Genomic DNA, 12,441 nt, shown 5'->3' on the forward strand with positions numbered 1-12,441 from the left:
AAGTTAAATGGTTTCTTGTTTTTTAAAAAAAGTTAATGATTTAGAGCTAAGTGCTTCTTGTTTAATTTTAAATTGTAACACTGTAGTTATTAAGCATTGAGCCTGTAACATGTCAAGCTGAAAATCATGTTAACAGCTTTCTAAAGAAAAACAACACAACTCAAATGATACATCAAGCACATCAATAATTTGGAATACTAAGCTTATAAAATTCAATAACAAAAAATTAAATTTAAAGGATTTATGGCAGTAAATATTGCAACTTTTCTAAAAGATACAAGTTAAAACCCAGCCAGCCTGTCAAGCAGGCAAAGTGCCTGAGTGAGAATCCCAGTTTATCTATTAGACCTTAAGAGCTCATGTATCATTGGTGGAGAATGTAAATGACAGAAATTGCACCTACCTCACAAACTTATGGGACACTGAAATAACAGAGTTGTTTGTTTACAAAATGTTTTAATGTTTACAAATTGTTTTATCAAGTTAGAATTTTTCACAGTTCTAAAACTGAATGTTATATTAAGTTATAATTTCAAAAGAAAAGTTTAAAGTTTTATGGTTATAGAGTTAAGTTATATTTCTATGTTAAACAGTTAAATTGTTAAGTGTGAAACCAAAAGTGTTTAATTCACCTGACTGCCCCTGAACAAAAGCCCTGTAGCTTCTGGTATGTGCAACTCATCACTATCCAAAAAGCCAAATTTATTAAGCTAGGTAAAACCCCATTCCAATTGAATAGATGCTGTTAATGTAATTTTGCATGCAAAGGGTCCTTGCAGGCAAGATTACAGAGAACAAGCTGCACATTTGTGTTTCAAAATTTTCCTTCAAATTAATAAAAAAGAAACAGGGAATTGTCACAGTGTAACCTGGCTTGTACTGGGCAGTTAATCTGACTACTGATTGGATAAGTAGTCTGGCTGAAAAGGCCAGCCCCCAAAGAACAGAGATAGGACAGGATTAGAGACAGACAAGGATTTAACCCAATGAGTTCCAGCCCTGGCTGCAGACAGCTATTGGTCAGAGGGCTGGGCAGCCTGACCTGGGAACCAATCACAAATGCTTGCCTGGGAACATTGAAAGGGGTATAAAAAGTGAGGTCAGAACTGAATAAAGGCTCTTGTCACACAGATCACAGAGTGGGGGGTTTTTCTGTCTCGGATCCCACGCCGTTCGAACTCGACAGAGATTCATCTTAGTAGTGGTGCTGCTCAGCTGAAGAAAATATGTGGTAAACTTTAAAGTTTCAGTAGGTTTAAATTACTCTTGTATCTGAATTCCAATTCAGTTTTGGAAGTCCAGTCCAAGTATACTTGCTGTGCAGAGATCAGCAGTGCTCAAGAAACAACAACAGCAGAAGGCAGCCTCATCAGACAGTGGTTCAGAAGAGGTGAATAACATATAAATTAGTAAATAAAATGTAAAAGTTCATTTCTCATTACTCCATATGTTAGAATAAAATTATGTAGAGCCAGGTTCTGTTCTTTCTGTGTTTAACAAATCTGGTTTTAGTCTATAAAGGTAATGTTTGAATAACTGACACATTTATAAGGAAACATGGGGGGAATACTTAGTTTCATGTTTTCAGGTGAATTGTCTCAAAATGATAGCAGTTTAGATTGATATTTTTAGCTAGATATTCTGTGATGTATGGACAATTTTTCAAGTCACGTATTAAATTTCATTGTATTTCTTCCGTCAGAGTTCCATAAAGACAGTTTAAAATACTAAAAATTTTTTCACTATTGTTTCTATATAAAGGTAGCTGCTGAAGTTTTCAAAAGCACTATGGAGTAGAAAGCTATATTTTTGCAACTTTTGTAACAGTTATAAAAGAATTCTTGTCTTTTCAGAACCATACTTCAATTTTAGAGATTTTTAAAACCTGAACCATAGGCTCAACAAAAGTTGACTTTGTGTAGTATGAATATCTTTTAAGGGCACTAATTACTGTGAATTAGAATTTATTTGAAAGCAGACTTTAATATTTCCTTCATTATTAAAAAAAAGTGTTGTAATAGCAAGTCATCATTACTCTGTGTGTCTCTTTTTTAGTCAGATCTAGCTGCTCATCATTAAAACTGAACACAGGAGTTAATTATATATAGTTAAAATATTAGTTTATAGCTCTTGCTAAATACTCCTTTCCTGAAGACTTTTTCAGGGTAAAAATGATTTAAATTTAATCTCTATGAGATTGTTTTTAAGAAAATCATTTTAAGAGGGTTCATAGATTTATTTATTATTTTTTGTTTGGGAGCGGAGAGAGAAGAAACATACATGCTATTCTAACAATTTTCTTAGTAGTATTTAAATGTGAGAGTATATGAAAGGTGAGACAGCTCCCAAGGGCAAGAGGTTTTATTAGGCTTTTGATAGAACCTTCATCTTGATTTATTAACTTGCAGCAGTCTAAACTGACTGTATGTAGGCACAATGATTATATTTTAAAACAGTTTTTTGTAGTGGTTTCTAGAGTTCTGCTGACATGGTATGTTTTAGATGGAGAAATATGAAATCAATAGCAATCCTGATCTTATTCAATATCAGTGGGTACACTGAGGGGGGTAAAGAGGATAAGACATGAAGAATAGGATTTCAGTTTGAAAGTGGGAACTGAATTATCTTTTTAATACTAAAAATACTTCATTCTTTTTGTGGTAATGAATGGTGTATATTCTTTTCTTCATCTGCAGGATTCATCGAACAGTGAAGATTCTGCAGATGACTCTTCCAGTGAAGCCAAGAAGAAAAAACATAGAGAGTAAGATGTTTTTCATAAATATTTTTTTGTTATGGTGGCATAATGCTTATAAGTAGCCAGTCTTAATTTCTCTGCACTTGAAATACAGTTTTGTGCTTCTCAATTTTTATTAGCATTTTAAAATATTTTTAAATAAATACTCTGAAAGCAATATATGTATAGATCCCAAAGGTCTTTTCCAACATAAATTATTCTATAATTCTATGATATCACTATTTATTTCTGAGCAAAAAAGACTGTATTACCTACAGTGTTATTGGAACACATTCATCACCACTTTTTATTTTTAAGATAGTCTTATTTGTGGCATGTTTTTGAGCTGAAGGTCCTCTCTGAGAATTATTGAAGAAATAGAAAATTACTTAATTAGGTTATCTCAGATAAAATTTAATTGGAATCCCATAGTTAATGCCTAATTTTTATACACTTTAGAGGCAACCTTCCTCCCCCAAGTATTACAGGTTTGACAGTAATAAACCATCTTGGCTAGTCAATAAATCTAAGGTGAAATTGAGCTGGCTTTAAGCTGTAAATGAAATAGTTTGTGAAAAAGATTATGCCTTCTCATTGGTAGTGACTGCTTGTGTGTGGGAGGGGTGGTTTTTTTTGTTTGTAATTTTGCGGGTTTTGTTTTGTTGTTGTTCTGTTGCTTTGTATTTTTTTAATGAACAGTGTATAGAAATGGGATTGTTTTCTCATTCCTCTTCTCCAGTTAATTGAATTATCTCAGTATTCAGGGTTGACAATATAATATCTTCAAGAAATGGGGGGAGGCAGGGAAAAAGAGCCTGTTATGCAAAATAGTACTTCTCGAGTGAATTGTCATTCTGTCTTTTGTTACTGTATTGGTTTGAAAGCAAAACCAATGAGAGACTCCAAGTCAGTGATACAATTTAATAGGAAAAAAGAGAAAAAATAAAACACATGCAATAATACAAAAGAAAAACCACCGACAGAGTCGGAATGCAACCTGACACCCTGTCAGTCAGGGTGTTGGTAGCAGTCCATATGAATGGTGGCTGCAGTCCTCCTAGATGACAGATGTGGTTCCGTTGAAGCAGTGCTCCTGTAGAAGGTGCAGTTTTTCTTTGAAGGTCCAGCGATGATGTGGAAAAGGTCTGACTTTCCTCTGGGATCCAGTAGAAAGGGCTGTCTTGGTGTTCCAAACCCCAGTTTTTTTACCTAGGTAGGAAAGGCTTGGCTCCTGCCCCTGGCTGGGGCATCTCCCAATGGGATGATGTAATCTTATCAGTCATACAATAGGACTTAATGGCCCATTAACAGAATATATCTTCTGGAGGAAGGATGGGTTGTGAAAAGATAACGATGACCATCCCCCTGATTTTATCAGATGGCACATCAGCAGAAGATGTCTCCCACAGAGATAAGGATCACCACCCCTCCCACATTTCAACAGATGGTGATAGAATACACATTTTTGCATTGTACCCCAGGACAGTTACTTAAGAATGTGATTAAACCTAATAACATAATCTGTTTCATGAAAGATAGTTTAGAAACTAGTAACCAAATAACCCCATATATCCAGTGCTTCAATTTTGATTTATACCTGTTTTGAACAAGTATGTTTGCAGCTGTTATCTGACATGCAGAGCTGATTTCTATATATAAACTTAGTACAAGATCCAAGCCATACAGAGTGTGGTGTTCTATATGTTGTCTATATCTCCACATAAATACAAGTTGTATATTTGCAGAGGGGTACGGGAGTTGGTTGGTTTGCGGTGGATTTTTTTCTGTTTTTATTGGAGAGACAGGTTGTTGTTTGGGTGGTTTTTTAAATTTACATCTTACAGAAAAGATCTTTTAAGGAGACAGATGATTCTGTAGTATTTCCAAGACACACAGATGTATTCACCACAATAAAAATGTAATTTGAGGACCACTGCATATTTAATTGAAAGTAATGTCACAGATTCTTAGGTTTTCTCATCTGAAATGGAATGAAAAGGTCTTTGAGTAATATTTCACTTTTGAAGGACATTAGTACTATTTGATTGTCTTCGTCAAAGACCCCCTAAGACTGGTAATAGTAGTATAAAGATTTAGCAATCTTTCAAAAATGCATGCCAGATTTTTCTTCCACCCCCACCCAAGCAATTAAGGTTAAATTTCTCTGTACGGAGTCTGAGGTAAGATACTGTTGATCAGTGTGTACATCTTTCCTCTTGCAAAGTAGAATATCTCAGCTAAGCAGAACAGAGATATGGCCACTGGGAGTCACAAGTGGCTTACTCATAATATCTTACATAAGTGTTAAGCACTGAATTGGAAGCTCAGCTGGGGCTTTTGGGAGCCAGTGCCTCTGATTGCCATGGTTGAAGTCTTTCTGTGTGTTTCTCAGTCTGATTCTGTATTATTTTTTGTTCCTGTGCTGAAATTGCTAATTATTCACATGAGGCACAAGAGATATAGCTATTAGAGAATTTTGGATTCTGCAATTTATAATGTTATGGTTTTTATGACGTGCATAGGTAAGTTCTAGTAAATATATATCTTTCCAACTAAAGTTATTAAGGATGTTGGGTTTATTCATGTGAAAATAACTCAGTTATTAAAGCTGTATTTTATACAGAAATACATATTTTTAGTTCAATTTGTTCTTTATGTCTGTCTCTTGATAACAGAATTCAATTCCCTTTGAAGCTACTTTATATTTTTACCTGTTATCCATCCATGATAATTTTCTGTCATTCCAGCTGAAATGACTATTATAGCATTTTTATTTCTGTGAAGAATGTTGAAATTAAAGCAGCAAGCCTGTGGTGAATGCTTGTTTTAAAAACAAAACAACCCCCCCAGAAAACTAATGTGAGTTACTATTTTGTTTCTCAATATGTACAGTGAAGACTGGCAAATGTCTGGGTCAGGGTCAGTATCAGGAACTAGTTCTGGTTCTGAATCAGAGGAAGATAGAGAGAAAAGCAGTTGTGAAGATAGTGAATCTGACTATGAGCCAGAAAACAAAGTCAAAAGCCGGAAACCTCCAAGCAGGTAAGGAGGTCTTGCATTTTAGCTACTTTGGTATATTTCGAATTTGTAATCAAGTACTGTACTACTATACAGGCAAATGAAAACATTAATATTTATTACAGAACTTGTAGACTTTTTTTAATTTACAAAAGATGTTATTATACCAGTGGTTTGTGCTGAATACCTCTTTCCTCTCTGCTCCAACTGAAATTGGTGTAACTGAGCAGTCATGAAAAACATGTATTCAGAAACAAATACAGAAGGCTTATAGTTGTCCATGTTGAAACTCTACTGTTGTGTTGTATCTTATTGCATTCAAGAATTGAGCCAAAAAGTGGCAAAAAGATTGCAGGACAGAAAAAGAGGCAGCTTGATTCATCGGACGATGATGACTATGACAAGAGAGGATCTCGTCGCCAGGCAACAGTAAATGTTAGTTACAAAGAAGCTGAAGAAACCAAGACAGATTCTGACGACTTGTTGGAAGTTTGTGGAGAAGATGTCCCACAGCCTGAAGAAGATGAATTTGAAACTATAGAGAAGTTTATGGATAGTCGAATTGGCCGAAAAGGAGGTAATTTTGTTATCAGTGTTCTTAAGATGCTGCACTGCATTGTGGTGAAATGTCAACAGCAATTATTCTCAGCTGTAGGTAACCTGTGATGTTTGTAAAGAAGTTTTAAAGTACCAGAAAGTAATCTTATTTTGTTTTTCATACTCATAAGGATGTTTCTTTTGTAAGCCTTATAAAATAAAACATAGAAGAACTTAAGTAACTAAAGAAGTGGTCACAGAACCAAGCTTGACAGAACTCAAGAAGTGTTTGGACTATACTCTGAGGCACATGGTGTGACTCTTGGGGATGGGCCAGGAGTTGGACTTGATGATCCTTGTAGGTCCCTTCCAACTCAGAATATTCTGTGAAAGAGAAAAAATGAAGTGGAATATCGTTTAAATGCATAACATACTGTTACATTGCTATTTGTACAGTTTATTGATATTTGATAGGTATAAACTCTATACAGGAGGGTGAAGAGAAAATAGAATGAATACGAGAGCTAACCAGTAGCCTGAATGATGAAGGATTATGTTAGGAAGGCTGAACCATTGAGATTGTGATTTCACTTATTTCTTTTCAAATAGTCCCAATACAGTGCAATGGATGGTGGAATATAAATTTCAGTGGTGTGCTTGCATGTGCATTTCTAGAACTAATTTTATGGATGATGGTAGGGGTTTCATATTTCCAGCAGCTGAGGAGATGTCCTGCTTGTGTGTTGCTTCTTAGTTTTCCCAGTGTATTCTTACTCTAGCCCCTTATTCTAATGCACAGTGTCACCGCTGTGTTAAAAGCCTTTTGGACTAGGCTTCTTATATTTTCATGCCTTTTACTATTGCAATGCTCTGTTTCTATATCTGTCCTCTGCATCTGGTTAGATCCACTTATTTGGCTCTCCTCACAGAAATGAGCCTGTGTCTTGGTTTAATTTTGTTTCCTGGCCAATGCACCAAATTCTGTCTTCGTTTTGATTTGCCAATTTAAATAAACTCATTTTCTGTTGTGAGACAGAACCAGGATCAAAAGAGCAAGGCAGGCCTAAAACTTAAGAGAGTATAAAAAAAAATATTAACTACACAAACAAAGGGGGGGGGAAACAAATTCAGAATAAGATTTTTTTCAGACCACTCCTTCCTTCCCTCTCCCAACCTTCATAACAACAAAACAAACATACAACAAATACTTTGGTCAGTTGCCAATTTAGTCTTTTTCAGTTCACTTCCGGAGAGAGAAGCCTCTTCTTGTTAAAGCTGTAGGGATTTTTCCACAAGAAGGAAGAAAACAGTCCTCTCGTGGTTTCATTTTTCACGATTTGCATCCGCCCGGACCTGCAATCGTGACACTCCTCCCAACTCCACAGCCTTCCCAAAGCTGTAGATGTGGGCCATGTCTGTCTCATGGGGTATTACTTTTAAGAATGAAATGTTCCACAGAAAAGGTTTTTTCCATCTCCTTTCTCTCTGTTCATGCTTCATCCTCAGAAAACTGAGATCCCCTTCTTTCCTCGGGGCAAAAGATTCTCAACACAGGTGCTTTTTGGTCAAATCATCTATCAAATGGAACATCTCCATCCCCCCATGTCTTTTTCCATGGTTTATAGGAATATTCAGTACATCAGTTCATCCCTATAATTTTACAAAAAGATTTTCAGCCATCTTGACAGCATCTCCTCGTTCTCCTTCCATCTAAAACTTAGCTCTTGTGTCATTGACTTCAGAAATCTTCTTATTCTCTTTCATATTCAAAGGAAGGCCGGAGGTTTTGCAAATCTTATCTGAGCACTAAAGAGTTAAAGTTTAACACAACTACAAGAGTTGGGCCAGGCTCAGGCCACGCTGGGGGGGGCGGCTGAGGTGTCAATCGGCCTTTCTGGGGCTGGGCTGCAGCCCCAGACTGCTCATGGCCACCCCTGCTTCCCAGACAGGGCCCAGCTGCCTCCCCAGGCCGCGTGGGGGCTGGGCAGGCCTGGCCCGTCCAACAGCAGCGGGAACTGGGCCCCCCACCCCAGAGCCACAGGCCCGTGGAGGAGGAAGCCATAAAGGTCTTATCAAGGAGCCTTTCCTCCTCCCGGCCATCGGGTCCCCTTGTTTGCAAACGGGGCCCAAGCGGCCTCCTGAGCCTCCCCCCCCCGCATGGGGGAGGGAGAAGCTCGGGTTGATGTTACCTGCTCAGCCACCGGAAAGACAAAGACTCAGTTCTGGATTACCTCCTTCAAAATGTGTGTTCATGGAGCGAACTAACTTTCTCCCATTGGTTGTTGAAGGTGTCCCAGCCCCCACAGAGGAAGCTCCCTTAGAGAGAACTTTTCTCTGAGTTTCTTCTTCCCAAGTCAACCTACCACAGCCTGTTTCTTGCTGCTAGTGTGCTTCAGCTGTAATACTGAGTGTATTTAATTAAAAATTACCCCACATAAGATTCTGAAGATGGGGAGGGGGGGAGTAGTAAAATGAGTTTAGGGAGAAATAGTTCAAGAGCAGCCCATCCCAAAGAGCAGGAAGTCAGGCAAAATTGCCAGTAGGCCTTCATAGATAAACAAGGAGATCTTGGCAAAACTCAAAATCAAAGAGTAGGTATAGGGAAAGTGGAATACAGAGACTCTATCGAAGCATGCGGAGACAGTTAGGAAAGCCAAAGTCCACTTGGAATTGAATCTGGCAAGGGTTGTCAAGGACAGCAACAAAGGCCTCTCTATAGGTGACAAAAGGAAGGCTAAGGAAAATATGGGCATACTACTGAATGACAGGATAACACAGGGCATGGAAAAGGCTGAGGTACTGAATGCTTTATTCATCTCAGTCTTTACTATCAAGACCACTCTTCAGGAATCCCTGGTCCCCGATATCAGGGAGGGAAATCTGGAGCAAGGAATATGTACCCTTGGTGGAAGATGATCAGGCCAGGGAATACTTAGGCAAACTGGACATACATAAGTCCATGGGCCCTGATGGAATGCACCCATGAATACTGAGGGACCTGGCAGATGTCACTGCAAGGGCACTCAATAATTTTTGATCATGGCAACTGGGAGAAGTGCCTGAGGACTGGAAGAAAGCAAATGTCATAGAATCATAGAACGGTTTGGGTTGGAAAAGACCTTCAAAGTTCATCTACTCCAATCCCCCTGCAATGAGCAGGGACATCTTCAACTAGTTAATGTTGCTCCTAGCCTTGTTCAACCTGACCTTGAATGTTTCCAGGGATGAGGCATCCACCACCTCTTTGGGCAACTCATGCCAGTGTTTCACCACTCTTGTAATAAAAAATTTCTTCCTTATATCTAGTCTGAATCTCCCTTCTTTTAGTTTAAAACCATTACCTCTTGTCCTATGGCAACACGCCCTATGCAACTAAGCCCCACACAGCTGCTCACTCACTTTCCCCTGTGGGATGGGGGAGAGTATCAGAAAAATAAAAAAGGTGAGAAAATTCATGGGTTGAGGTAAAGACAGTTTAATAGGGAAAACAAAAACTGCACACATAAGCAAAGCACAACAAGCAATTCATTCACTACTTTCCATTGGCAGGCAGATGTTCAGCCATAGCCAGGAAAGCAGGGGCCCATCATGCATAATGGTTACTTGGGAAGACAAACCACCTCTCCCAACATCTTGTGCACCCACAGCCTACTCCCTGGTGGGGTGGTGTGGGAAGCAGCAAAGGCCTTGACTCTGTGTAAGCCCTGCTCAGCAATAACTAAAACATCCCTGATATATCAATACTGTTTCTATCACAAATTCAAAACATAGCCCCATACTGGCTACTATAAAGAAGATTCTATCCCAGCCAAAAGCAGAATGCCCTACTAAAAAGTTTGTCCCCATCTTTTTTATAAGTCCCCTTTAAGTATTGAAAGACCACAATAAGGTAGAGTCTTATCCATGCTGAACAACCCCAACTATCTCAGCCTGTCATCATAGGAGAGGTGCTCCAGCCAGCCCTCTGATGCTTTTCATGACCCTCTTCTGGACATGCTCCAACAGGTCTATGTATTTTGTGTTCTGAGGACTCCAGAACTGGACACAGTACTCCAGGTGAGGTATCACCAGCGGGGAGTAGAGGGGCAGAATCACCTCCCTCAACCTGTTGGCCATGCTTCTTTTGATGCAGCCCAGGATATGCTTGGCTTTTTGGGTTCTGATAGCACATTGCTGGCTCATGTCCAGCCTTTTATCTACTGGTACTCCCATGTCCTTCTCCACAGGGCTGCTCTCAATCCCTTCATCTCCTAGCCTGTATTGATACCAGATATTGCCTCAACCCAGGTGCCAGACCTTGTACTTGGCCTTGTTGAACCTCATGAGGTTCCCATGGGCCCACTTCTTGAGCTTGTGCAGGTCACTCTGGATGGCATCCCATCCTTCAGGTTTGTCAATGGCACCACTCAACTTGGTGTTGTCTGCAAACTTGCTGAGGGTGCACTCAATCACTTCATCTATGTCATTGCTGAAGATATTAAATAACATTAGTCTCAATATGGACCCCTGAGGGATACCACTCGTCACTGATCATCTGGACATGGAGCCAATTCCTTATCCATGAAATAGTCCAACTTAGAGAGAAGGATGTTGCAGGGGACCGTGTCAAAGTCTGTACAGAAGTCCAGATAAATGACATCTGTAGCCCTTCCCTTGTCCCCTGATGGAGTCACTCCATCATAGAAGGCCACTAGGTTGGTCAGGCAGGACTTGCCCTTTGTGAAGCAGTGCTGGCTGTCCCAAATCACGTCCCTGTCCTTCATGTGTCTTAGCACAGCTTCTAGGAGGATCTGTTCTGTGATCTTCTGAGGCACAGAGGTGAGGTTGACAGGTCAGTAATTTCCAGGGTCCTCCTTTCTATCCTTTTTAAAGATGGGTGCAATGTTTCCCTTTTTCCAGTTACCTGGGACTTCACCCAACTGCTATGATTTTTTGAATATCATGGAGAGTGGCTTGGCAACTACATCAGTCAATTCCCTCAGGACTCTGGGGTACATCTCATCAGGTCCCAAAGACTTATTTATGTTCAGATTCCTCAGCTGGTCTCGAACCTGATCTTCACTTACAATGGGAGAGACTTTGCCTCCTCAGTTTCTGCCTTGACTCAGGAAAAAAAAGTGTTGAGTACCTCATCCTTCTACTCATCTGTTGTTACCAGTTTGCATGTTGGAGTTGTCCAGAGAGGTGGTGGAGTTTCCCTCCTTGGAGATATTCAGAAGCTATCTGGACATGGTCTTGGGCAACTGGTTCTAGGTGACCTTGTTTGAGCATAGAGGTTGGACCAATGACCTCCAGAAGTCCCATCCAACCTCAACCATTCTTTGATTCTGTAAATTTTATTTATGGCATCCATAGTAATAATTGAATAGTGGGCTATTGAAGTCTCAAGGCTGATTAAGCACAATTCCCAACATTGCTATATTCTCAGAGATGAGAAGGACATAGTAAAGACGACAGCAAGCATTGTTAGTGAAGCATTCTCTCATCATCATTAGAAAGACTAGGACTGCTAAGAAAATTCTCATGAGAAGAGATACTGTAGGTTAGATGCAGTGTTTTTTGTTTGCTTTTATTTTAATCTTGTTGGTATACTTGTTCATATGTTAATATAGCTACATCATAATTCTTCAAATAAGAAGACTGAAATAAGCATTGGAGAAATAATTAATCAAGTTGTATCTTCATATAAGAGCATAACAAATTGCTTTCTGCAGTGTGTTTTTTTTACTGGTTAATTTATGGCAGTGCATCAAGCCTTATGGTGTGGTTTCTTTATTAGCCACTGGTGCTGCAACCACCATCTATGCAGTTGAGGCAGATGGTGACCCAAATACTGGGTTTGAAAAGTCAAAGGAACCAGGAGAAATACAGTATCTTATTAAATGGAAAGGCTGGTCACACATCCATAATACATGGGAAACTGAGGAAACACTGAAGCAACAAAATGTTAAAGGAATGAAGAAACTGGACAACTACAAGAAAAAGGATCAGGAAACAAAACGTTGGTGAGTATTTTTATAACGATTTTCATGTTGGATATTTTTGTAACAATACAGATATTTTTAAGTGCCTGTACAACAGGAAGACAAAAGCTTTAAAGTTGAAGCTTTCCTAACACCTTATGATCCTGTAAGATTCTGAGCACACCA

The 12,441-nt window shown here is 39.1% G+C and overlaps 1 protein-coding gene across 10 annotated transcripts in view; it reads left to right on the forward strand.

Annotated features, from left to right (window-relative positions):
* LOC148220354 (ATP-dependent chromatin remodeler CHD1-like) overlaps positions 1-12,441 on the forward strand; it is a 98,544-nt gene that overhangs the window by 39,099 nt on the left and 47,004 nt on the right. For 8 of the 10 annotated variants that reach the window (XM_088155464.1, XM_088155462.1, XM_088155461.1 and 5 more), the window contains exons 4-8: positions 1,289-1,390; positions 2,697-2,764; positions 5,630-5,779; positions 6,079-6,332; positions 12,072-12,297. In XM_088155464.1, the coding sequence (XP_088011590.1) occupies positions 1,289-1,390; positions 2,697-2,764; positions 5,630-5,779; positions 6,079-6,332; positions 12,072-12,297 (800 nt within the window). Of the gene's footprint in view, positions 1-1,288; positions 1,391-2,696; positions 2,765-5,108; positions 5,260-5,629; positions 5,780-6,078; positions 6,333-12,071; positions 12,298-12,441 lie in introns of those variants that run through there. The other 2 variants (XM_088155457.1, XM_088155460.1) reach the window with 2 other exon arrangements.

The sequence above is a fragment of the Sturnus vulgaris genome, chromosome W (genome assembly GCF_052056855.1).
Source record: "Sturnus vulgaris isolate bStuVul1 chromosome W, bStuVul1.hap1, whole genome shotgun sequence".
Taxonomy (NCBI): Eukaryota; Metazoa; Chordata; class Aves; order Passeriformes; family Sturnidae; genus Sturnus; species Sturnus vulgaris.